The sequence below is a fragment of the Anguilla anguilla genome, chromosome 2 (genome assembly GCF_013347855.1).
Source record: "Anguilla anguilla isolate fAngAng1 chromosome 2, fAngAng1.pri, whole genome shotgun sequence".
Classification (NCBI taxonomy): Eukaryota; Metazoa; Chordata; class Actinopteri; order Anguilliformes; family Anguillidae; genus Anguilla; species Anguilla anguilla.
Genome location: NC_049202.1, coordinates 75,337,318 through 75,364,093, shown reverse-complemented (window position 1 = coordinate 75,364,093; position 26,776 = coordinate 75,337,318). Strand labels below are relative to the sequence as shown.

At 47.8% G+C, this 26,776-nt stretch overlaps 1 protein-coding gene across 2 annotated transcripts; it reads left to right on the top strand.

The window, feature by feature from the left end:
* Positions 1 to 7: 7 nt before the first annotated feature.
* LOC118221710 (CDP-diacylglycerol--glycerol-3-phosphate 3-phosphatidyltransferase, mitochondrial) lies at positions 8 to 24,332 on the top strand. 2 transcript variants are annotated; one of them, XM_035407012.1, is made up of 10 exons: positions 8 to 246; positions 4,732 to 4,933; positions 9,404 to 9,481; positions 9,998 to 10,097; positions 13,778 to 13,967; positions 14,956 to 15,134; positions 16,123 to 16,620; positions 20,656 to 20,804; positions 21,339 to 21,485; positions 23,383 to 24,332. In XM_035407012.1, exons 1-9 carry the CDS (start codon positions 41 to 43, stop codon positions 21,456 to 21,458), a joined length of 1,722 nt encoding a protein of 573 aa, XP_035262903.1. In that variant the 5' UTR covers positions 8 to 40; the 3' UTR covers positions 21,459 to 21,485; positions 23,383 to 24,332. The 2 variants fall into 2 exon arrangements, with proteins under 2 accessions (XP_035262903.1, XP_035262902.1); XM_035407011.1 differs by having other exon boundaries at positions 11 to 246; positions 21,339 to 21,480.
* Positions 24,333 to 26,776: the final 2,444 nt, after the last annotated feature.

Here is a 26,776-nt window from a genome sequence, read left to right as displayed (position 1 = left end):
TTTAGCCTCGTTTTCCATATGGCAAGTTAGCGAAAGTCAGATGACAGAAACGAAGAAGTTTGGAAGCCCGAACTGTGTGCGTCCGATCAGTCTTGCAATAAAGCTGGGCTATTCAAAGTCCTCCGCAGAAATGGCTGCTCCCATGTCATGGAGAAGACTGATAAACTCGGTGTATGCGCCAGCTCTGACCGGGGTCTTCACCCGAATGTCTGACAGATTTTTCCGGACAGGTGACCGGAGAAGAGGGTAAGATAACGACGACAGGGAATAACGGCAGAATAGAAACACGGAAATAAAACTGCACGCAGTCCCCCCTCGCATCGTGACTGTACTCAGTAACTCGCTGTGCACATTAATGCTACTGTAGTTAGCTTGCTACCTTTGCAGGCTAGTTGCAGTAAATAGCACGCAACCACCTCACTGTCTTCCTCTCTATATAGCTACAGCAACATCATGTAAGAAATTGTTGATTCATTGAACGCCCCTTATGAACATGGTGTCGGTGATATGCGCCTACCTAGCTAGCTAATTTGTTTTTGCTAGCCAACTATGTGCGTTTGTGTCACTGTCGGAAGTGTTCCCCGTTACAACACTGACACCAGTGAACGTGAAGGTTACAGACTCATTTACCCATGCTAGCTTAGTTAACGCTGGATAGCATGCTAGCCGTCTACCCGAACCCGTCGGCAGGTAACTCGTTTGTTGCAGCCTGGAGGACTCGGAATTCGATTGGAACACTCGCAAAATTAAAGGATAACTTGTTATCAGGTCGCGAATAACTTTCGGGGATAAGTCATCCGGAAGACTAGTGACCTTGTGAAGTATGATTAATGGATCCTTAGCCACACTGCTAACTACAGATAAGCTACTGTCATTTTTATTTTAGTGCTGGCTGCAGCAGCTCCTAATGCTCCTCCCTTGTGAAAACACCTAAACAACAGGAGTCTTGCAATTTATAAGAGAGTAAATGCCTCCTGAAAAAACAGTGCACTAAAGAGCCATTTTAAGACTTCAGTGGAAGATCGAGATATACTGGCTGTGTGCTGGTCGCTTTTCATTGGTTGCTAGTTGCCTGTGGTACCCCTGGGCTTGTGGGTTCAGTTTGTGGCCTAAAACTCCTCCGCAGCAATATGAAAGACGGATATCAAATTATAGGAAGTCTTGGATTGCAGTTATTGCTGCCAAAGGTGGTGAAACAAGATATTAAGTTCAAAGGGGCAATTACTTTTTCATAGGGGTGATATGGGTGTTCAATGACTTTTTTCCATTGCATAAATGAAACAACTGAAAAAATGTGTTTTGTGTTTATTCAGGATCCAAATGTCAAATAGTACACTTTGTCTGAAGATCTGAAGCCCTTCAGTGTGAGAAATATACAATAACAGGAATAATCAGGAAGGGGACAAATACTTTTTGACAGCAGTGTACATTACAAACACACACACACACACACACACACACTAGTGATTTTACAGTCAGTGCCTGCCCAACCCATAATGGGAACTCTGAATAAATGGCGATTTATTTCCTGGAGAAAAGACTGTGATAAGCATGTGACACAGCACCCAGAGGAAGTACTTAGTTGGATGTCACAAGCACACAGCTGGTAGATGTGTGTAAACACAAGGCCCATATAGAGAAGAGTAATAGTGTACTGTGTTGTATTGTATTGTGAATAGATGGACCTTACAAGCACTTGACTTATGAATGATTGGCCCTATGGTGGCCCATGGGTTGGTGGTGGGCAGTGATGGGAGATGGCTGTAGGGCTGGCCGTGGGCCCCATGCTGACCCATGGGTTGGTGGTGGGCAGTGATGGGAGATGGCTGTAGGGCTGGCAGTAGGCCCCATGCTGACCCATGGGTTGGTGGTGGGCAGTAATGGGAGATGGCTGTAGGGCTGGCCGTGGGCCCCATGCTGACCCATGGGTTGGTGCTGGGCAGTGATGGGAGATGGCTGTAGGGCTGGCTGTAGGCCCCATGCTGACCCATGGGTTGGTGGTGGGCAGTGATGGGAGATGGCTTTAGGGCTGGCAGTAGGCCCCATGCTGACCCATGGGTTGGTGGTGGGCAGTGATGGAAGATGGCTGTAGGGCTGGCCGTGGGCCCCATGCTGACCCATGGGTTGGTGGTGGGCAGTGATGGGAGATGGCTGTAGGGCTGGCCGTAGACCCCATGCTGACCCATGGGTTGGTGGTGGGCAGTGATGGGAGATGGCTGTAGGGCTGGCTGTAGGCCCCATGCTGACCCATGGGTTGGTGGTGGGCAGTGATGGGAGTTGGCTTTAGGGCTGGCAGTAGGCCCCATGCTGACCCATGGGTTGGTGGTGGGCAGTGATGGGAGATGGCTGTAGGGCTGGCCGTGGGCCCCATGCTGACCCATGGGTTGGTGGTGGGCAGTGATGGGAGATGGCTGTAGGGCTGGCCGTAGGCCCCATGCTGACCCATGGGTTGGTGGTGGGCAGTGATGGGAGATGGCTTTAGGGCTGGCAGTAGGCCCCATGCTGACCCATGGGTTGGTGGTGGGCAGTGATGGGAGATGGCTGTAGGGCTGGCAGTGCTGCACAGGTGTTATAATGCTCAGAAACACACTGCTGGTGCTGAGAGAGGGGGAAGGGTGCAAGAGTGTTGCTATAAAGTGCATGTGTTTGGAGAACAAAGTGCATTTTTGTGACATGACTCAGGACTTCTCTAAGGCTTTCCAGTAATTCCAGCGGTGTGTGCGTTCGGTTTATGCATGTGTACGTGTGTGTGTGTATTGTTTGAGCTTGTATGAGGTTTACCCTCACAGCTGAAATGACTAGAAAGGAAACCGCATATTGTATTGTGTAATAGTCACTGGCTCTGCTGTAGTACAGTGTGTGGCCTGTAGGGTGTGAAATAGTCATTGGCTCTGCTGTAGTACTGTGTGTGGCCTGTAGGGTGTGAAACAGTCACTGACTCTACTGTAGTACTGTGCGTGACCTGTAGGGTGTGAAATAGTCACTGGCTCTACTGTAGTACTGTGTGCCGCATGTAGTCTGGCCAATCGATAGCTGTGCTGTACTTAAGTGGAGCTCTTGGCTAACACAGTCTGGCTGTGCGGAGGTGGAGCTCTTGGCTATTCAAACCCTACATGCCAGCCAGATCCCTTCGTTCTGCTACCTCAGGACGCCTAGCACCTCCCCCTCTTCGCACCTGCACTTCCAGAACACGTCTCCTGTCTGTTCTGGCCCCACGATGGTGGAATGACCTCCCTGTGGAGGTCAGAACAGCTGAGACACTGACCCATTTCAAACGACGACTGAAGACTCACCTCTTCAGGCTGCACCTCTCCCCATCCCTCCCTACCCCCCTGTAAATGACTGTAAGCTTAGGGTTGTAACTAGGCAGCTGTTTCGTAGGTGACTTAGGTGCATTAACTGTCTTAACTACTACTTGTATTTTTTCCATAGACTGCGTTGTTGCCGTTCTCGTTGTTAGTGTTAATCAGTTTACCCTTCAGGGTCCAAGTTGAATTATGCGGTTGTTCCCTGCACTTGGACCGGTACTTCTCTCTAGGGGTTTCGTCATACTTGTTCCTGGTTATGGTTATACACTTTGTTGTACGTCGCTCTGGATAAGAGCGTCTGCCAAATGCCTGTAATGTAATGTAATGTAACACAGTGTGGCGGTCCTGGGACTCCATGCCTGCAGTAACACTGAGGTCTTGGGGCGGCAGTGTAGTATAATGGCTAAGGAGTTGGTCTTGTAACCTAAAGGTTGCAGGTTCGATTCCCCGGTAGGACACTGTCATTGTACCCTTGAGCAAGGTACTTAACCTGCATTGCTCCAGTATATATATCCAGCTGTATAATTGGATACAATGTAAGTCGCTCTGGATAAGAGCGTCTGCTAAATGCCTATAATAATAATAATAATAATAATAATTATAGGTCTTCATGAATAGCTGAGCCGGTAGCTGAAGCGGCTGCTGAACATCACAGCTGCACAGTCTGTTGTGAAGGTCACATGTGGTTGGAGTTGAGTTGTGTAGAAGGGCTTTTTTAATGATTCAGTGCATGTTAAGGTGATTAACAGCACAGGTTACACTCAGGCAGGCCGGCTGGCGCAGGCCGATCAGCCGCTAAGTTGGTTAAGTGTTTGACTGTGACCGCCGTTTAGAACTAGCGCGGGAATTACCTCAGCTTTCTGCAAAACCACCGCCATTTCATTTCCTGGCATTTCCTGGTGATGTCATATCCAGATCCATCCAATTAGGAGCTGAATCTAATCAAATGGATTAAGAGCTGAAAAGCAGCCAGGTGTGTGCTTTGTTTCCCTAGCAACAGGCCTTCAGTGCATTCTAAATATCCCTGAGTCGCTGAGTGTGTTGGTTAGCTGGGGTGTATAGCTACATGTGTGTGTAACACAACATGGGGTTGTGCATGTGTGCAGGGAAAGTGTGTGCGTGTGTGAGTGCAAGTGTGTGTGTGTGTGAGTGCGAGTGCGAGTGCAAGTTTCTGTCAGGGTTAGTGCCTGTTCCACAGCTCCAGGGTGTACAGATTTGACATTTTGTCATTTTTGTGTCTTCATACTTTTATCTGCAGGGCTTGCAGGACTAACTCTACTGTCTGCAGGAAAAAACGTGTGCAGACTGTAGCCAGTCAGGCTGAAACACACTGCAAACCTCCTGGACTAAAATTTGAGCTTCCGCAATTCAGGATTTGAACTTGCAACCTTCTGAACACTGCGTTCCCCACCCCCCTCCCCAGCTCCTCTGTGCTGCTCCTGGCCCCCCTGCTGGCGGAATCGGACCCCATCCCGCTGTCCCAGCCGCGCGCCCCCGGTCCCGCCGGAGCTGAGGGTCTCCTCGCCCGCTTCCTCTGGATGGCGGATCATGTGCCCGCCTTCCGCGTCCCTGGGGCCCGCGTGCATGTGCTGCGCTCCCCCGACGAGTTCTACCAGCTCATGAAGGTCAGCGGGGGGCGGGGGCGGGGGCGGGGGCAGCGTGGGGGGGGGGGGGGGGGGGGGGGGGGGGGGCGACAGGGGCAGTGTGGGGGGGGGTCGGGCTCATAGTGCTGTAAGGTTATGAGCAGCCTGGTCAGGCTCATAGTGCTGTAAGGTTATGAGCAGCCTGGTCAGGCTCATAGTGCTGTAAGGTTATGAGCAGCCTGGTCGGGCTCATAGTGCTGTAAGGTTATGAGCAGCCTGGTCAGGCTCATAGTGCTGTAAGGTTATGAGCAGCCTGGTCGGGCTCATGGTACTATAAGGTTATGAGCAGCCTGGTCAGGCTCATAGTGCTGTAAGGTTATGAGCAGCCTGGTCAGGCTCACAGTGCTGTAAGGTTATGAGCAGCCTGGTCAGGCTCATAGTGCTGTAAGGTTATGAGCAGCCTGGTCAGGCTCATAGTGCTGTAAGGTTATGAGCAGCCTGGTCGGGCTCATGGTACTATAAGGTTATGAGCAGCCTGGTCAAGCTCATAGTGCTGTAAGGTTATGAGCAGCCTGGTCAGGCTCATAGTGCTGTAAGGTTATGAGCAGCCTGGTCAGGCTCATAGTGCTGTAAGGTTATGAGCAGCCTGGTCGGGCTCATAGTGCTGTAAGGTTATGAGCAGCCTGGTCAGGCTCGTAGTGCTAGGTTATGAGTATGGCTGACTGGTGGGACACAGTGGGACACTGTGTTGTAGGAGATGATGGCTGGTTAAGCAAATAGCCTAACGGTGAAGCCACACTATAGGCGCCGCGCCACGTCCCCACAATCGGCTGTTTGTGGGCGTCACCTATTTTTGACAGACAGTTGTGTTCGCTGTTGACCGGGTTTAATGTCGCGTTTCATAGTCGTTGTCCAGTCTGAATAAAAATCATTTTTGCAGTAACCTAGATCTGAAAGATGTTAGTCAACTGCCTAGCTAGGCTGTCTAATGTCTAGCTAGTGAGTAACAACCAACAACAAAAACATTGTCTGGTTAATTAGCCAGATAATGCCTTCAAAGTTATATCTGGTTACCTAGCTAGGCGGCTGGTAGAAACGATCACAAACAACAAGCAACTAATACTTTAGGAAGAAAATGTTTTTGTTGTTATTGTTGGTTGTTACTCTCGCCGCGCCGTCTGCAGTCCCAAACATGCCTTGTGGGGGGGGCCACCGCCGCCTCTCAATCAAAATGAAGGGAGGCGGTTTCGCCGTGCGGCAGGGCCACATACAGGGTGGCTTCACCGTGATGCTGTGCTGTCTCTCGCCCAAACCCCGTGCCTGTATGGCTGCTTGGGGAGGGGTGGGGGGGGGAAGCAAAACAAAAGCGTGTTCTGCTTGGAAATGCTTTCCTTTCCCTCTTACTGAATTACTGTACAGTCACAGCTGAGTTCCGCTGGACAAAAGGGCCTTTAATTCGCTGCGTTAAACAAATGCCCTGGGACGTCCTGGCAGAGAGGAACAGCCAGTTTTTAGCTGAATGGCAGGTATTCACACTTTCGGTCAGAGGCCCCCCCCCCCCCCCCCCCCACCGAGGTTTCGGAGTGCGTTACGTTTTGGAGTTACCGGATTTCACGCCCGGCAGGTGATTGAGAGGAGAGAGAGCCATTGTCTGTGGAGAAAAATTAGCCATTCTCTTCTTTTATTTATTTTTATTTCTTCGACAATGAAGACAGGGATCGTTTTGGCCACGCCCGGCAGTGATGTGGAGAGGGCATGCAAAATGGACACCTCACCCCTCCAATCAGCCGTGTGGAGGTTACCTTGGGTGTGCTTTCAGAGTCAGAGAGAGAAAGATTATTATTATTATTATTATTATTGTTGTTGTTATTATAGACAGATATATCAATTGTTTGTTTCAATTTATGTTCATGTTGTAATGTATTTTTGTATTTCTATATGTATGCTTTGGCAATATTTACTAATCAATTTCATACCAATCAAGCATTTTGAATTTGAACTTGAGAAAGACAGAGAGAGAGGAAGAGAAATGGAGAGAAACAGAAAAACCTGACCTGGGATCCCCTTGGCTAGATTCAAATTCAATAATAAATATTGTTACCAATAATGATAATAACAACAACAAAATATTTTTTTGTCTGGAAAGAAGCTGCTACTCTATTCATTTTAAATATTTTTTCCCCAAAGAAAACAGTGAGAGCCTTGAACAGGAATGTGAGCAGTTTCTGTTTCTAAGAGCTCCAGGACAGTGAGCAGGTTCTGTTTCTAAGAGCCCCAGGACAGCGAGCAGGTTCTGTTTCTAAGAGCTCCAGGACAGTGAGCAGGTTCTGTTTCTGAGAGCCCCAGAACAGGTTCTGTTTCTAAGAGCCCCAGAACAGCGAGCAGGTCCTGTTTCTAAGAGCCCCAGGACGGTGAGCAGGTTCTGTTTCTAAGAGCCCCAGGACAGTGAGCAGGTTCTGTTTCTAAGAGCCCCAGGTCAGGTTCTGTTTCTAAGAGCCCCAGGACAGGTTCTGTTTCTAAGAGCCCCAGGACAGTGAGCAGGTTCTGTTTCTAAGAGCCCCATGACAGGTTCTGTTTCTAAGAGCCCCAGGACAGGTTCTGTTTCTAAGAGCCCCAGGACAGGTTCTGTTTCTAAGAGCCCCAGGACAGGTTCTGTTTCTAAGAGCCCCAGGACAGTGAGTAGGTTCTGTTTGTAAGAGCCCCAGGACAGTGAGCAGGTTCTGTTTCTAAGAGCCCCAGGACAGTGAGCAGGTTCTGTTTCTAAGAGCCCCAGGACATCGAGCAGGTTCTGTTTCTAAGAGCCCCAGGACAGCAAGCAGGTTCTGTTTCTAAGAGCCCCAGAACAGTGAGCAGGTTCTGTTTCTAAGAGCTCCAGAACAGTGAGCAGGTTCTGTTTCTAAGAGCCCCAGGACAGTGAGCAGGTTCTGTTTCTAAGAGCCCCAGAACAGTGAGCAGGTTCTGTTTCTAAGAGCCCCAGGACAGCGAGCAGGTTCTGTTTCTAAGAGCCCCAGGACAGCGAGCAGGTTCTGTTTCTAAGAGCCCCAGGACAGCGAGCAGGTTCTGTTTCTAAGAGCCCCAGGAGAGTGAGTAGGTTCTGTTTGTAAGAGCCCCAGGACAGCGAGCAGGTTCTGTTTCTAAGAGCCCCAGGACAGCGAGCAGGTTCTGTTTCTAAGAGCCCCAGGACAGCGAGCAGGTTCTGTTTCTAAGAGCCCCAGGACAGCGAGCAGGTTCTGTTTCTAAGAGCCCCAGGATAGTGAGCAGATTCTGTTTCTAAGAGCCCCAGGACAGGTTCTGTTTCTAAGAGCCCCAGGACAGCGAGCAGGTTCTGTTTCTAAGAGCCCCAGGACAGCGAGCAGGTTCTGTTTCTAAGAGCCCCAGGACAGTGAGCAGATTCTGTTTCTAAGAGCCCCAGGACAGTGAGCAGGTTCTGTTTCTAAGAGCCCCAGGACAGTGAGCAGGTTCTGTTTCTAAGAGTCCCAGGACAGCGAGCAGGTTCTGTTTCTAAGAGCCCCAGGACAGCGAGCAGGTCCTGTTTCTAAGAGCCCCAGAACAGTGAGCAGGTTCTGTTTCTAAGAGCCCCAGGACAGTGAGCAGGTTCTGTTTCTAAGAGCCCCAGGACGGTGAGCAGGTTCTGTTTCTAAGAGCCCCAGGACAGTGAGCAGGTTCTGTTTCTAAGAGCTCCAGAACAGGTTCTGTTTCTAAGAGCCCCAGGACAGGTTCTGTTTCTAAGAGCCCCAGAACAGCGAGCGGGTTCTGTTTCTAAGAGCCCCAGGACATCGAGCTCCTTCACTCTTGCTAATGCCAATTTTAATTCCATTATTATTTAAGATTGGTTTTCTTATTCAAATGTTCAGGTCTAATGGCTTCAGCTGGTCAGGAGCAGGAATGAGATATTGATCAGAGTTTACTGAACAGCGCTTTGTGTTCACTGTACGTTACGGAAAAGCAAGTTTCAGTTTTAACAGGTGTGACGTGAGGCTTGCGGGGGAGGGGGCGGGGGGGCAAGGGAAGGTAGTAATGAATTAATCGTTTTAATTGTAAAAATTTTGAAAATGCTCACATGGGTTCTCTCTGTTCATCTTCTGGGGAGCACTGAAATGCAGAGCTTGGTGTTGGAAGCGCTTGGTGGATGGGGTATTAATATCTGTGACCGGCAGTCCAATCCATAAGAGTCGCCATCTTTATTTCTGCTTTTATCAATAAGCTTAGGATCAGAAATAGTGTTCCTGGAGCCCGGAAATGTGTTTATATCTATAAATGCACTCGTTGGCATTGATTGTTAAATGTTACTTGTGCGCTGGTGCCTGGAATTTCCAGGAGGGGGGTTGGTGGGGGGGGGGGGTTAAAGTGTTATAAGCCGGCGGTGGAGTTACAGTAAAACTGAAACGCATGTGCAGCTTTGCCGCTCACGTGCTTAAAAAAATAAAATAAAATCAGGCACGTTCGCCTCGTCTCCTTCTCTCACTCACGTTGTTTTTTTTTTTTTTTTTTTTTTTTTTTTTTTTAAATCAGGCACGTATCAAGACAGCTGAGAGCAGGGTGGTGATGGCGTCCCTGTACCTGGGCACAGGACCCCTGGAGCAGGACTTGGTAAGACTGTGGACTGGCTGTGGAAAGAGAACCCCAGTCAGCGATAAGTGGCATCCATTAACACGTTCGCAGTTTCAACCAGGCACCACTGGTATCACAGAAGAGTGAGTCTCTGCATGTCTAAGAGTGCCCTTCATTTAGGGGTTGGGGAGGGGGGGGGGGGTAGGGTGGTGGGTGGCGACAAGTGATACATGACCAAATTTTGATTTCCCAATTTCTTAAAAAAAAAATAAAAAATAAGAATGAGTAGCATCTTCAGATCAGTGAGACTGTCACTCACTGTCACTCACAGTCTCTCACTGTCACTCACAGTCACTTACAGTCTCTCACTGTCACTTACAGTCACTCACAGTCTCTCGCTGTCACTTACAGTCACTCACTGTCACTCAGTCACTCACTGTCATTCACTGTCACTCACTGTCACTCACTGTCACTCACTGTCCTCTGGCTGCCAGTCAGCCGAGCGCTCAGCAAGGCCTCATCTTCCTCTTCTTCATCCTCCTCTTCCTCATGCAGGTAGACTGCATGCAGGAGGCTCTGGAGAGTTCTCCCAGGAAGGACGGAGCCTCTGAGCTCAAGATTTCCATCCTGTTGGACTACACCAGGGGATCACGAGGTGGGTGTGGTTCCGTGAGCCTGGAAATGTGCCCTTCAAATCCGTGCATCGAATACTAGAAGTACATTTTAAATGGCATTCGTGTAAAATGCAAAGAATTTTATACAACTGCCAGGACCTGCCGCGCCTACGTTTACATTGCTGGTTATGTAATACGTATGCATCAACTTGCCTGTAATGGGCCACACCCCCACAATGGGGGAAAACCAAACGTTGTGTTCCGTATAGTTAGTATTAGCAGTCAGGGGATTATCAAGATTTTAAAAATGTACAAATAACAAAGACAAGATCTAAATTCTAAGATTTTAAGTTCTATGCCCTCCCGTGCAAGAAGACCGAGCCAATGAGGAGAAACAAGTGGATTCAGGTCCTTAGATGTGGGGGAATCACAGGAAACTCAGGGATCCTGAATGAAGCTATGTCTACAGTGAGCACCATAATTCATTGGACAGTGACACATTTTTTGTTATTTTGGTTCTGTACTCTAGGATACAATGAAAATGAGGTTGAAGTGCAGACTGTCAGCTTTAATTTGAGGGTATTTTCATCCATATCGGATGAACCGTTTAGAAATGACAGCACCTTTTGTACATAGTCCCCCCCATTTTCGGGCATCAAAAAATATTGGACAGTTTAACGTAATGTAGAATAAAGTAATCATTTTTAATATTTGGTCGCATATCCTTTGCTTGCAATGACTGCTTGAAGTCTGCGATGCGTAGACATCATCAGAAGCTGGGTATTTTCCCTGCTGAAGCTGTGCATTTAGTGAACATTCAGCCTCAGTTGTGAGTTTTGGTAAACGGTACTGAACACCTCTGAGCCTAACGAAGCGCTCAGTCGTGAGTTTGGGTAAACGGTACTGAACACCTCTGAGCCTAACGAAGCGCTCAGTCGTGAGTTTGGGTAATCGGTACTGAACACCTCTGAGCCTAACGAAGCGCTCAGTCGTGAGTTTGGGTAATCGGTACTGAACACCTCTGAGCGTAACGAAGCGCTCAGTCGTGAGTTTGGGTAAACGGTACTGAACACCTCTGAGCCTAACGAAGCGCTCAGTCGTGAGTTTGGGTAAACGGTACTGAACACCTCTGAGCCTAACGAAGCGCTCAGTCGTGAGTTTGGGTAAACGGTACTGAACACCTCTGAGCCTAACGAAGCGCTCAGTCGTGAGTTTGGGTAAACGGTACTGAACACCTCTGAGCCTAACGAAGCGCTCAGTCGTGAGTTTGGGTAAACGGTACTGAACACCTCTGAGCCTAACGAAGCGCTCAGTCGTGAGTTTGGGTAATCGGTACTGAACACCTCTGAGCGTAACGAAGCGCTCAGTCGTGAGTTTGGGTAAACGGTACTGAACACCTCTGAGCCTAACGAAGCGCTCAGTCGTGAGTTTGGGTAAACGGTACTGAACACCTCTGAGCCTAACGAAGCGCTCAGTCGTGAGTTTGGGTAAACGGTACTGAACACCTCTGAGCCTAACGAAGCGCTCAGTCGTGAGTTTGGGTAATCGGTACTGAACACCTCTGAGCATAGTGAGGAGCTTTCTTTCCTCCAGTGGCGGTGTGCAGTTCTTTTTTTATTGAAAGTCGGATTCCTTTTGTTTGTATGCGAACAGAAGTTTTTCCGCTTGATGTCATCGGGTATGAGAAGGCTTTGTTGTGGTTGTCTGGCGTGTCGCCGTGAGGTCGCTGCAGTGTCATGTGACCTCATCGTCGTGCTACTTCCCGCTTTTCTGGTATGGAAAGCCGAGGCCTCTGCGGAAAGGAATGAGGAAAGCGTTTCACTCCTTCTCCCCGATAGCATCTTTACTCTACACCCTTCTCATGGGTTTTCTTTTTCTGAGAGAAACCACAGGAGTGGACCTGCCTGACTAACGCTGCTGGGAAGAGTTCAGTCAGCTAGAAGCACACGCATTCACAGACACACACACACACACACACACACACACAACATGTGCACAGACGTGTGTGTGTCTGTGAGTGCGAGTGTGTGTGTGTCTGTGAGTGTGTGTGTGTGTTTGTGTGTGCGCGCATCTGTGAGTGTGTGTGTGCGTCTGTGAATGCGAGTGTGTGTGTGTGCGTCTGTGAGTGTGTGTGTGTGTGCGTGTGTGTGTGATGCACAGTACACTGCTGTCAAAAAGTATTTTGATTATTCCTATTATTAATATTTGTCACACTGAATGGCTTCATATCTTTAGACAAAATGTAATATTTGACAATTGGAACCTGAATAAACACAAAACATTTTTTTTCTATTTAATTTATGTATTGGGAAAAAGTCATCAAACACCCATATCCCCCCTTAAGCTTAATATCTGGTTGCACCACCTTTGGCAGCAATAACTGCAACCAAACACTTCCTATAATTTGATATCAGTCTTTCATATTGCTGTGGAGGACTTTTAGCCCTCTTTTCTTCACAGAACTGCTTTAATTCAGACACATTTGTAGGTTTCTGAGCATGGACTGCTCGTTCCAGGTCCAGCCACAGCATCTCTGTTGGGTTCACGTCAGGACGAGGCTACTTTAATTTAGTTTCTTTTCAGTCATTCAGATGTGTACCTGCTTTTGTGTTTTGGGTCATGCTCTTGGTCTTGCTAAACCCACTAACACTTCAGCTCACTGACAGATGAGCAGACATTCTCTGGACCTGGAATTTTCTGGTACAGACTGAAGTCATAGTTCAGTAATGGAAAGTCGTCCAGATGTTTGACCAGGTTTCACTCGCGGTATGATGTTCTTACTGTGAAATGCTGTATTTTCTTTATGTCAGACTTATTGGGACCTGTGCAGTCCAAAAAATTCCACTTTTGACTCATCTGTTCATACACTATTATCCCAAAAGTCTTGGAGATCATCCAGGTGCAAATGTGAGACGAGCATCGATGTTTCTCTTAGTTAGCAGTGGTTTCTACCTTCCTACTCTCCCATTATTTTTGTCCAGTCTCTTTCTTCTCTTGTGCAGTCATGAACTCTGACCTTAGCTGAGGTTAGAGAGGCCTGCGGTTTTTTGGATTATGTGGGATTTTTTGTGATTTCCTGGATGAGTTGTCACTGCTCCCACGTTTAACTTTTAGCAGGTTGGCCACTCTTGGGAAGATTCACCACTGTTCCAAGTGTTTTTCATTTGGAGATAATGGCTCTCATTGTGGTGCAGTGGAGTCCCAGAGCCTTAAATGGCTTTGTAACCCTTTCCCTACTGATTCAGATATGACCAAAAGTATCTGGACACCCCTTGGTCTGGGGCTGTTTTTCATGGTTTGGGGTAGGCCCCTTAGATCCAGTAAAGGCAAATCTTAATGCTACAGCATACAATCACATTCTGGATGATTCTGTGCTTTCTCTGCTGACTGTTTCAGCATGACAATGCCCCCAGGCACACAGTGAGGTCCATATAGAAATGGTTTTGTTGAGAATGGTGTAGAAGAACTTGACTGGCCTGCACAGAGCCAGTGCAACCCCATTTAACGCCTGGGATGAATTCAAAAACCAGCTGTGAGCCAGGTCGAATAATATTTTGTCAAAAGATCTGCAACCATTTGGTGTGACAAGTATGCAATGATAGAAGAAATCAGGAAGGGGGCAGTATGTATAAGGTGTCCGTGTTTACTGTGTGCATGCACACGTGGGTAATGCGTATCATACGTGCATTATGTACAGCGTATGTGTGTCTGATTTCTGCAGGTAAGCGGAACTCGCGCTCCATGTTGCTGCCGTTGCTGCGGCGATTCCCGCGGCAGATGCGCGTGTCGCTGTACCACACCCCCGACCTGCGCGGCCTGCTGCGTCTGCTCATACCCGAGCGCTTCAACGAGACCATCGGCGTGCAGCACATCAAGGTGTACCTGTTCGACAACAGCCTCATCATCAGCGGGTTAGTCTGCTTCAGCTCTCACAGCTTCAGCCTCTCAGCTTCAGCTCCTCACAGCTTCAGCCTCTCACACAGCTTCAGCCTCTCATAACTTCAGCTTCTCACATCTTCGCCTCTCACAGCTTCAGCTCACTCAGCTTCAGCTCTCACAGCTTCAGCTCTCACAGCTTCAGCCTCTCACAGCTCCAGTTTCTCACAGCTTCAGCCTCTCACAGTTTCAGCCGTTCACAGCTTCAGCTCTCACAGCTTCAGCTTCTCACACAGCTTCAGCTCTCACCTCTTCAGCTCTCACAGCTTTAGCTCACACAGCTTCAGCCTCTCACAGCTTCAACCTCTCTCACAGCTTCAGCCTCACAGCTTCAGCTCTCACACAACTTCAGCCTCTCACACAGCTTCAGCTCTCACAGCCTCAGCCTCATACAGCTTCAGCTCTCACACAGCTTCAGCTCTCACAGCTTTAGCTCACACACAGCTTTAATCTCACACAGCTTCAGCTCTCACAGCTTCAGCCTCTCACATCTTCAGCTCTCACAGCTTTAGCTCACTCAGCTTCAGCCTCTCACAGCTTCAGCCTCACAGCTTCAGCTCTCACACAACTTCAGCCTCTCACACGGCTTCAGCTCTCACAGCCTCAGCCTCACACAGCTTCAGCTCTCACAGCTTTAGCTCACACAGCTTCAGCCTCTCACAGCTTCAGCTCTCACACAACTTCAGCCTCTCACTGCACTCAACTCATTGTCAGGGCTCAGAATTGTTTTAGTAAAAATACAACAATATGAATACTTTTTCAGTTTATTTTTTTGTGGTTTACAGGCTAAAATTAATTATTTTGTTTTTACAACTTCCTGCCATGAAACTACAAATCTCCCACAATGCATAAATTGTATTTCTTTCTGCCCAGAAAAAGATGACGGTGTGTGAAAGGAAGGTGGCGGGTCAGGCTGTGGTGGTGTGTGCAGAGCAGTCGTTTGACCCTGTTCTCCCCCCGCAGAGCCAATCTGAGCGACTCGTACTTCACAAACCGCCAGGACCGCTACGTGCTGCTGGAGGACTGCCCCGCCCTGGCGGACTTCTTCTCCGAGCTGGTGGGGGCTGTGGGGGACGTGTCCCTGCAGCTGAGCCCGGACGACACCGTCAGCGTGATGGACGGCATGGTGCACCCTTACCAAGGCAGGCAGCGCCCCACAGGGGTCACACGTGCAACTGCACTGCACTGACACCCTCACACACAAACACATGCTCTAACTCAAACACACACACACACACACTGTAACACACACACACACTCATACGCACACACACACACACACTCTAACACACACACGCACGCACACACACAAACTCTAACACACACACGCACACACACACACACAGTGTGTAAATTCAGCAGTGGGATCTGTAGAGAAAAAATGCACCAGAGACTGAAGCAGGGCTTGAGATAAACGCAGTGAAAATGAGGCAGGCAGAAATAGCTCTGTGATGTCATAGTGCTGGCGGTAAAGGGTGTCCCTGGCCAACAGGAGCGATAAGCTTCCGCCCTCTCTCTGTCTCTCTCTCTCTCTCTCTCTCTCTGTCTCTGTCTCTCTCTCTCTCTCTCTCTCTGTCTCTCTCTCTCTGTTTGTTTGTTGATGTTCAGCCAGATCTGTTCATTCTGGCTGTGCTTGTCATTCATCTGCATTAGTGTAACTGATGGGCCCAGTTCTGTAGGGCAGTGGGAATTATGGGTAGCACACCCAGACCCAGCTGCTTTCACTGCTGAATATAGAAGTGTGTGTGTGAGTGTGTGCATGAGTGTGTGTGTGTCTGTACGCGTTTGTGTGTGTGTGTGTGTGTGTGTGTGTATGTACGTTCGTGTATGTGTGTGTCTGTACGCGTTTGTGTGTGTGTGTACGTGCGTGTGTGTGTATGTACATGTGTAACTGTCTTTCTGTGGTCTGCAGGTAAGTGGGTGTGTGTGTGTGTGTACAGGTGTAACTGTAGTTCCGTGGTCTGCAGGTAAGTGGGTCTGTGTGTACGTGCGTGTTTGTGTGTGTGTGTGTGTGTGTGTGTGTGTGTGTGTGTGTGTGTGTATGTACGTACGTGTGTGTGTGCGTGTGCGCGTGCGCGTGTGTGTGTGGGTGTGTGTGTACAGGTGTAACTGTAGTTCCGTGGTCTGCAGGTAACCGGGTGGAGTTCTCGGCGTTGGCGCAGCGGCGGATCATGGCGGTGCTGAACTCCGCCCGGGCGCGGCAGCGTGTGGAGGAGGCGGAGCAAGCGGGCGGGGCCGAGACGGGCGGGGCCGAGGAGCCGCCCGCGGACACCTGGGTGTTCCCGCTGGTGCAGATGAAGCCCCTGGGCATCCGATTGGACGAGCAGGTGACGGAGCGGCTGCTGAGGGAGGCGGGAGGCGACGCCCAGGTCTACCTGACCTCTGGCTACTTCAACCTGACGCAGGCCTACATGCGCCTGGTCCTGGGGGCGCCCGCCGGCTACCACATCCTCCTGGCCTCCCCGCAGGTCAACGGCTTCTTCGGGGCCCGGGGCGTGGCGGGGGCCATACCTGCCGCCTACACACACCTGGCCCGGCAGTTCTACAGCAAGGTGTGCCAGCTGAGGCAGCAGCACCGAGTGCAGCTGCACGAGTACTACAGACACGCCTGGACCTTTCACGCCAAGGGTGAGTCTCATACACTACAGACACACACACACTACACACACACACACACACACACACACACACACACTACAGACACACACACACACTACAGATACACACACACTGTACACACTACAGACACACACACACACACACACTACAGACACACACACACACACACTACAGACACACTCACACTACACATACACACACACACACACACACACTACAAACACACACACACACACACTACAGACACACTCACACTACACATACACACACACACACACACACACACTACAGACACACTCACACTACACATACACACACACACACACACTACAAACACACACACACACTATACACACTACAGATACACACACACATACTACAGATACACACACACACACACACACACACACTATACACACACACACACAAAAGAAAGGGCTCTGTGAGTTTATGAATGAATCTTTGCATTTATATAGAACTTTTCCGAATGCTCAAAATACTTTGCTGTGATGAGTGGGAAACTAATCTCAACCACCGTCAATGTGTAGCACCCACCTGGGTGATGCATGGCAGCCATTTTGTGCCAGATCACACACCACAATTTAGCGAGAGTGGAGAGAGAGAACATTTTTAGCCAATTAATTATTATCGGGATTATTAGGTGGCAGGTCTGAGAAAGCCAAGTTGGGAGTTAGCCTGGACATCGGGGAACCCCTACTCTTTGCGATAAGTGTCACTGGTTCTTTAATGACCACAGGAGTCAGGACCTCGGTTTAACGTCTCATCCGAAAGACAGCATCTCCTACAGCACAGTGTCCCCGTCACTGCACTGGGGCATTGGGGTTTATTCAACCAGAGGGAAGATTGCCCCCTGCTGGCCCACCAACACCACTTCCAGCAGCAACTTAGTTTTCCCAGGTGGTCTCCTATCCACGTCCTAACCAAGCCCACCCTTAGCTTATCTTCAGCCATTCAGCAGGAGCAGAGTGCATTGTGGTATAGCTGCTTGCTTTTAGGGCCGTGGTTCCTCTTGTCCTCTCTGATAGATGATACTGAGTTCTGTGCTGTGCTGCTTGGTGGTAGCGCCCTCCTCTGCATCCTGGAATTAACTGTAGATCATTTCCGTCCCTGGTATCAGGTATCCGCCTCATTTCCTGTCACACAGGAAGTCTCCCTGTTTTGATAACGCACCCCTGCTCCAGTGCACTTCCTGATGTTCACTCCTGTGGCCAATAACTGGGCCTGTCCCTTCAAGGCTATAAATATACTCCTAAATGATGAGTGTGTTTGTGTGTGTACGTGTGTGTGCGTGTGCGTGTGTGTACATGTGCGCGTGCGTGCATGTGTGGGTGTGTGTGTGCGGATGCATGCATGTGTGTGTGCTGTATCTAAATGCTTCAGTAAATACCCAGTTCTTTAATTGGATGTTAAAGTGTACATGGCTCTGGAGAACAGTTGCCTGAAGCGTAAAACTGTAAATGTTTATATCCATGGGAATAAAGCAGGGTCGGGTTTGAGGGGGTGCTGCAGGTTTCTGCTGCTGCTTCCTGATTCTGGTGAGAAGCTGAACACATTGAAGCTGGACGCATTGAAGCTGAACGCAGTAAAGCTGAACACAGTAAAGCTGAACACATTGAAGCTGGATGCATTGAAGCTGGAGGCATTAAAGCTGAAGGCATTGAAGCTGAACGTATTGAAGCTGAACGTATTGAAGCTGAACACATTGAAGCTGAATGCATTGAAGCTGAACGCAGTAAAGCTGAACACATTGAAGCTGGACGCATTGAAGCTGGAGGCATTAAAGCTGAAGGCATTGAAGCTGAACGTATTGAAGCTGAACACATTGAAGCTGAACGCATTGAAGCTGGACGCATTGAAGCTGAACGCATTGAAGCTGAACACAGTAAAGCTGAACACATTGAAGCTGAACACAGTAAAGCTGAACACATTGAAGCTGAACACAGTGAAGCTGAACGCATTGAAGCTGAACGCATTAAAGCTGGACGCATTGAAGCTGAACGCATTGTAGCTGAACGCATTGTAGCTGGACACATTGAAGCTGAACGCTTTGAAGCTGGCTCGGCTGTAAATGGGGAAATGGGAACACTGACACTCATACTCCGCGTGACGGTTTACATCCGAACCCACCGGGAAAAACGTTAACTGTCATGTTTAAATAAAAATGTCACGATGGCGTCAGCCAGTCAGCCAGTCAGCCAGTCAGCCAGTCAGCCAGTCAGCCAGTCAGTCAGTCAGTCAGTCAGTCAGTCAGTCAGTCCGTCAGCCAGTCAGTCCGTCAGTCCGTTCCTGAAGTGACAGTCTGCTGATGCCACATTAGACCAAACCTTTCATACAGATTCACAAGCAGTCTTCAGCTGTCAATCACACAGGCTTATAAAGATCGCTGAACTGCCGATAAATAAATGATGGGGCTGATGAAATTATTAAGAGGTTGGCATGAAATGTTTTGGCTGTTACTTGTATTTTATTTTTTAAAATATTTTTTGGTCTCCGTTTATCTGGGAGAGGACTGTCCTTACGCAAGTGATGTTGAAATAAATTCTTCTCAAGTCTGTGACTAAGAAAATTCCTGCTTAATTCAATCCACATGTTTTTGCGAGTTTGTGCTTGTGTTGGGACTGTAGTGGTGTGTGAGTTTATGGTTGTGTTGGGACTAGTGGTGTGTGAGTTTGTGGTTGTGTTGGGACTGTAGTGGTGTGTGAGTTTGTGGTTGTGTTGAGACTGTAGTGGTGTGTGCGTTTGTGGTTGTGTTGAGACTGTAGTGGTGTGTGAGTTTATGGTTGTGTTGGGACTAGTGGTGTGTGAGTTTGTGGTTGTGTTGGGACTGAAGTGTGCGAGTTTGTGCTTGTGTTAGGACTGTAGTGGTGTGTGAGTTTGTGGTTGTGTTGGGACTGAAGTGTGCGAGTTTGTGGTTGTGTTGGGACTGTAGTGGTGTGTGAGTTTGTGGTTGTGTTGAGACTGTAGTGGTGTGTAAGTTTGTGGTTGTGTTGGGACTGTAGTGGTGTGTGAGTTTGTGGTTGTGTTGGGACTGAAGTGTGCGAGTTTGTGGTTGTGTTGGGACTGTAGTGGTGTGTGAGTTTGTGGTTGTGTTGAGACTGTAGTGGTGTGTGCGTTTGTGGTTGTGTTGAGACTGTAGTGGTGTGTAAGTTTGTGGTTGTGTTGGGACTGTAGTGGTGTGTGAGTTTGTGGTTGTGTTGGGACTGTAGTGGTGTGTGAGTTTGTGGTTGTGTTGAGACTGTAGTGGTGTGTGAGTTTGTGGTTGTGTTGGGACTGTAGTGGTGTGTGAGTTTGTGGTTGTGTTGGGACTAGTGGTGTGTGAGTTTGTGGTTGTGTTGGGACTGTAGTGGTGTGTGAGTTTGTGGTTGTGTTAGGACTGTAGTGGTGTGTGAGTTTGTGGTTGTGTTGGGACTGTAGTGGTGTGTGAGTTTGTGGTTGTGTTGAGACTGTAGTGGTGTGTGAGTTTGTGGTTGTGTTGAGACTGTAGTGGTGTGTGAGTTTGTGGTTGTGTTGGGACTGTAGTGGTGTGTGAGTTTGTGGTTGTGTTGGGACTGTAGTGGTGTGTGAGTTTGTGGTTGTGTTGGGACTGTAGTGGTGTGTGAGTTTGTGGTTGTGTTGGGACTGTAGTGGTGTGTGAGTTTGTGGTTCGTGGGATGCAGTGAATTTCAGGCTCTCTCGCCTTGTTAGGAAAAATCGCTCGATTATTGAAATCTTTCTGTTAAGAGAAACGCACTTAAAGTTATCAGCACAAGGTTTATTCAGAGAAATGGTCACACGTAAGGGTTATTTTTAACATGGAGAGTTTTTACGAGGTCTTGTGCAGTAAAAACACATATTTTCATCAACATTTTTGAGCCCTCCTGTTGAAAGTTCCAGAAGCTCTGACTCTGAGGAAAGAAAAATCCATCAGTTTCGACAACACTGTCTTGAGTCCTTCACACACACACACACACACACACACACACACACACACACATACACACACACACGAACAACATTCTAACCTCTCTCTCTCTCTCTGTATAGGACTGTGGTACTACCTGGTTGGCTGTGACAGGCCCTGCCTCACCCTCATTGGCTCTCCCAACTTTGGCTACCGTTCTGTCCACCGGGACCTGGAGGCCCAGATTGCCATAGTAACAGAGAACCAGGAACTCCAGGCTCAGTTACAGCAGGTAAGACTGCGGTTCGGGATGGGGTCAAGGGTCCTGCAGGGTTCACCAGCTCTCTGTGGGGGCCTCCCCTCCCCCAAGCAGCCTCACAGAGTTCCTATCTGTGCTCATTCCTGGGGGGCCACGTTCTTTCTAAAGGAAGCTTGAGGGACGGACATCTTGTGTGTTTATGTACGGGTGTGTGAATAAGCTGCGGTCAGCATGCGGTGTTCGGCCAGCAGAGGCCTTCTGAAAGCACAGCTGTGGTTTACTCACACTGCTGAGGCCTTCTGAAAGCACAGCTGTGGTTTACTCACACTGCAGAGGCCTTCTGAAAGCACAGCTGTAGTTTACTCACACTGCAGAGGCCTTCTGAAAGCACAGCTGTGGTTTACTCACACTGCTGATACTGACTGTCACAGAGACGGGTCAGGTGTAACTAGGCAACCCCACTGGGGTCAACCACTCTTACAGGAACACTGCCGGTGGCCATTTGTGCGATGAGAGGTGAAGGGTGAAAGGTCAGGTGTAACCTGGCAACCCCTCTTCCCCATGCAGGAGCAGGAGATGCTGTATCAGAGGTCCACAGAGGTGTGCAGCGCCACCTTCAGGCAGCCTGACCGGCACGTCAAGCTCTGGGTGCAGCTGATCACCCCGTTCATCAAGAACTTCTTCTGAGCGACCCGAGCCTACTGATCGGGTGAGGTGTGTGTGTGTGTGTGTGTGTGTGTGTGTGTGTGTGTGTGTGTGTGTGTGTGTGTGTAGTGTGTAGTGTGTAGTGTGTGTGTGTGTGTGTGTGTGTGTGTGTGTGTAGTGTGTTGTGTGTGTGTGTGTGTGGTGTGTGTAGTGTGTGTGCGTGTGCGTGTGTGTGTAGTGTGTGTGCATGTGTGTGTAGTGTGTGTGTGTGTGTGTGTGTGTGATATGTGTGTGTGTGTGTGCATGTGTGTATGTTTGTGTATGTGTGTGGTGTGTGTGTGTGTGTGTGTGTGCATGTGTGTATGCGTGTGGGTGTGTGTGTACTCTTACTGCACAGCACTAGGACCACTCTTCCTGTAGTTCATTAGCTGGCCTGGCAGAGCACAGGAGCTGTGCTTGACTCTGCCTCTTAAGTAAACTCCTGTGAACCTGATTCCCCAGAGCGTTCGTTCCGCAGGTCGAAAAGGGCAGGTAGTGAGAGTTGGACTGCATTCAGGTTTCGACGGTCGAAATGTTGCTGAGCGGGAAGTAGCATGACATAAACCATCCGAGCTGCTGCTCTTTATCGTCTGTGTGGGAGACACAAGCATTTCCTGATGATTACGCGATGATAATCAGGTGCCAGGCATCAACGGTGTGCGGGCAGCTATTGTAATTGTTTGAATATTTTACTATTGTTTCCACCTAGGGAGTCTATGGCAGCCCACAGAAGTGATGAGTGGACTTTGGTGAAATTTTGGCACATTGATAAAGGACAGACTTGGGTATCCAGACAGCACGCTCGTTGTCAGTTCATCCACCCCTCTAGCGCCACCAACAGGCAAAATTTGATGTTCGATTTTTACCTATAACTTTTAAACCATTTGGCCTAGAGTCATGATTCTTTTTTTCTCCAAGATACTTCAGTCCTGCCAAGTTAAACACACCCACCCCCTGTCAATACTGGATATTCCGCCATTTTGAATTTTCTGACAAACACATTTTTACCATCTCCTCCTTCTTTTGAACGGATCACCACAGAATTTGGCCTGTATGATCTTGAGTGTACTGTGAGGAAGATTTGTTATAAAATAGCTGTTAGGTCAAACAATATGCTTTGTTCTATTGATGCCAAACTTGGCACTCTTCTTTGCAGGGGGCCTAAGGGGTACGCAGCAAAGTGTGACCACTTGGGGGCGCTATGTCAGGAAAAATCTTTATATGCCAATTACGCTGCAATGGAAGTAGATATTTCAACCAAACGTTTTGTGGAGCTTTACAGTATCCTAACTGGGAAATAATATGCCCTTGGGGTCGGCTATTTTTTTTTTTTTCTATTTTGGATTTTGGCAAAAACTCATTTGAACATCTCCTAGAGTCTATCTACATTTTTGGGTATTACGTCTTTGGACATTTGTTCTTAAAAGATAGCTGCTTGTTCAAACAGTATGGCTGCAACATAAGGACGAATTTGGGGGCAAAGGCACCATTAAGGAAGAGTGGCCATATATCTGCAACCCTTTAGTTTATTTTCATCAAACTTGGTACACATGCTTGCCATGAGACCTGGGACACGCACACACTTGGGGGCGCTGGATTTAAAAAAAAAAAGTTTTAAATATCAATTGCTTTGAAACGAAAGCAGGGATTTCAACCAGATTTTGGGAAGAACAGTACAGTAATGGGTCTGAATTGAGCAACCGACAGATCAGAATTTGTTTCGTGGAGGCTCTGTAGCACTTGGCCCCTCCATTGCAGTGCTAACGCTCAATGCTAATGGTAATGCTAATTGTTGATGGTAATGTGAATGCTGGTGCTAACGCTCAATGCTAATGGTAATGCTAATTGTTGATGGTAATGTGAATGCTGGTGCTAACGGTCAGTGCTAATGCTAATAGTGCTAATCGCACTTCCTGTGTGTTCTCAGGTTACAGGTCCAGACGCAGGTGTGTCCTCAGCGGTCCTATGAACAGAGGGAGGAGGGCTGGCAGCTCCACAGCCACCAGTCTCAGACACCCCCCCCCCCCCTCATCTCAAGCCATCCCTCACTTCCTGTATTTCCTTTACGTTTGCGTGCCACCTCATTTCCTGTTAATGTGTGCACGGCTTGTCTCTTGTCAGCGTGTGTTCTGTCCAGCCCCACTGCCCCTTGCCCCCCCCGCCCCCCGGCCCCCCTGCCCCCTGTGCCCCGTGTCTGTAAGTCCTCTCACTCCTGACGTGATGTCATGTTGACACACGAGAGGTCACTACATTTCACTCCCTGTCCAAAACGGCCTCTGATGTGCAGCGTTATGGTTTTAAAAGGAAAACCCAGGTGCTCTGAGAAAAGACCCCTGAGGGATTTTCATTGTTTGTGCTCGTTTTTATATGACATGATAACAAATTACACGTACCTGTTTACAAGTGTGAGGCCTGTAGACTGTTGGACTGCGGGATGTGTATGGGGGGGGGGTGTGTGTGTGGGGGGCGGTTCGTTTTGGAGTCGCCAAGCCGTTATGGATCGCACTTACAGAAGCCTTACGGTACGTGTGACAGCAGTGATCCGGTGTATCGGCAGCTGGGCTTCAGAGCCACCAACGTCAGTGAGCACTGCGTACTCCCATACAGCCATGTTTTACCCAAGTGTGATGTCACAAGAGGAAGATACCATATCAGGATCTAAGGGGGGAATCGGGGTGAGACCATAACTGTGTGGTGAAGGGTCTTAAGCTACAGGTCTAAAAGTCCTGGAAGTAAAGACGTTACAGTTATGACAAAAAAGCTAATTTACATGTAATTTACAGCCAATCTAACATTGTACAGTGTTTATGTTTGTAAATTAACAGAAGAAATGTGTATTGAAGTAGTAGGTTTTTCAAATAAAATGGTTTGACTGGAGTCTGTAGATGTCTATTTCCTTACACTATTGTACACTCTTTCCTTACAGACACACAAAATCCCTGCAAACTACGAAACAGACAAGACAACAAGCAAACCCCCAATATCAAACCGATAGCCAGCTAATATGGCCTAGTTTTTATTAGATAGATAGCAAATGCCAATCACTAATCTCTACGAAGGACCACTGATTTTAGTGACCACTGAACGATCACTGGCTGGTCATTCATTCATCTGGACATATTGGGAAAGGTCGTACCTGTGAAAGGCCCAGGGAGGCATCGTACAAAAGGCATTGTACAAATCAGGAGTCATAAAAGTATTTTGTGTTCATCAGAAACTTCAGAACAGCAGAAAAGCCAATATGGCAGTATGTTATTGGTCACTGAGGCAGATCTGTTCTTCATGAGGAGAGGGATCTTTGTGCCAACTTTTGTAATTCTTCATAAAATGGTGTTCAGGGATTGGACTGGTAAATGTCAAAATTTTAGTTTTGTGCACCATATCACCACCAGGTGGCTAGTCCTTGCTATATTTGAACTAAGACAAGTGTTCAGCTATCCAGACAAGCTTACCAAGTTTGGCAATTCTGATCAACACAAGTTATCAGAGCCACTACAATAACAATGTATATCTATTCTGCAAGGAGCCACCAAACCGTGTAACTGCAAGTCTTAGGTTGTGTCGTCCGTTAAGAACATGAGACTTGTCTCCCGGAAAGCCCCCTGAAATTTACCCCTGATATGGAGTTTATAAAGTGTCCCTCAGAGATCTGACATTTGGGAGAGCTGCGGAGGGGAGGGGCAGATATTACTCTTCTCCCTACAGACGACCGAGCCTCAGTTACACTCCACCTCTTCCTCCTCTTCCTCGCTTTCTTGTTGGTTGACCTTAAGTCCAGCATCCTTTCTCAGCTGCATTTTAGTGAGAAAGTGTGTCTTCTGCTTGTGACGCTGTGAGGCTGGAAGGCTGTCCTCTGTGCAGCGGACGCCGTCATCTTCGTTCAGTCCCAATGACTCACACTGGCGAGAGTCCATGTGATCCCAAATGAGCCACCGCCAGAAGCGTTCTCAAGGTAAAGGTCTGCGTACAGGTAACAACCTTCAGCGTTTCCCCTTCATCCACACTGTAACGGATGTGGATATTCTGTGTACACAGGTACACAGGCAACAATCGAAAAACTCAGTCACCCCAGCACTCTACAGACTTCACTTTGACTCGCCCCCCCACTTCCGCTTGTGTGCAATGCCATGTTTTTAAACGCCCCTTTTTCAGAGGGTGTGTTTCATGCGCCTTTGAGAGCAAATACCAAACATTAAAAACACAAAAGGCTTTCTGCCGAACACACTCCTCAGATAAAATCTGCTGCGTCAGTGTGTCTGTACTTTGTTGCCTCTCCACAGCCAATTATAATAATTATTGTTGGTGTGGTGGCTAGCCTATATTTAGATGAAAAGTTAATGATGTCATAAAACATGTTCCATAAAAAGACATGACCAGAAATTGTTTTATGTAAGTAAAACAACATTTTATTCAGAATATTTGTTTAATGCCACAAAATTTAATTTGTACAATTCAAGTTTTTCTGTTTTTTTTCCATTACAAGGGTATTAGATTATTGGTAACACATTATTTTAAGGTCTGCTTATAAATAAACCATTATTAAACTGAATTTTAACCATCAGTCAACATGTAAGACAGTAGCTGTAATTAGTTCATTAGTCTTTATTAACATTAATAAACACATTAATGTATAAAGTTTGTTGTTCAAGATTTATATGTGATTACAGTTTCTGATAAAATGTTTACAAATGGTTTTCACCACCTGTTTGATCAATGTCTTAATATATTACTAACATTATCATTAACATTTAAGTCCCTTTAAATACATATAATATAAATCATACTTAAATAGTTACATAAGTTATGACTGCTCCTGATGGCTTAAAAACCTAATTACGCATGCCAGTAACACCTTAGGTTGGCTTTTTATTCAATATTTATAAAACATTTGAATATAATTATTATCTTCGCCAGGCGGAGACATGTGCATGCTGGCAGCAGGCCAATGACCTGAATTCTCAAATATTTTGCAAATCGGTCAACGACAAGTATTTTATTTGAATTAATTTCCATCATTTTTGTCCATTGAAATAGACTGAGCGCTAACTCCTAACCGGCCACTAGGGGCCGCAAGTGATCAACAACGGCTTCCGTTTGGAATGCCTGGCGAAGATCTGCACTCTACTGAGTGCACTCTTCTAGTTTGGTCTGTACTGGCTAACACAGGGGATTTATTTAAGGTTTTTTAATGGCTGGTTGTTTATTAATGTTGATAAATACATTAAGTAATTATAGTTATTGACTTACAGTTTACTAACGGTTACAATACAGTTTAATAATGGTCTATTTATAGTTCATAAGCAGACCCTTAACCTGAGTAT

Coding starts and splice junctions, on each gene's coding strand:
- LOC118221710 (XM_035407012.1), top strand. CDS start 41: ATGACAGAAACGAAGAAGTTTGGAAGCCCGAACTGTGTGCGTCCGATC. Junction 247..4,731: donor ACAGGTGACCGGAGAAGAGG/GTAAGATAACGA, acceptor CCCCCTCCCCAG/CTCCTCTGTGCTGCTCCTGG. Junction 20,805..21,338: donor TCCAGGCTCAGTTACAGCAG/GTAAGACTGCGG, acceptor TTCCCCATGCAG/GAGCAGGAGATGCTGTATCA.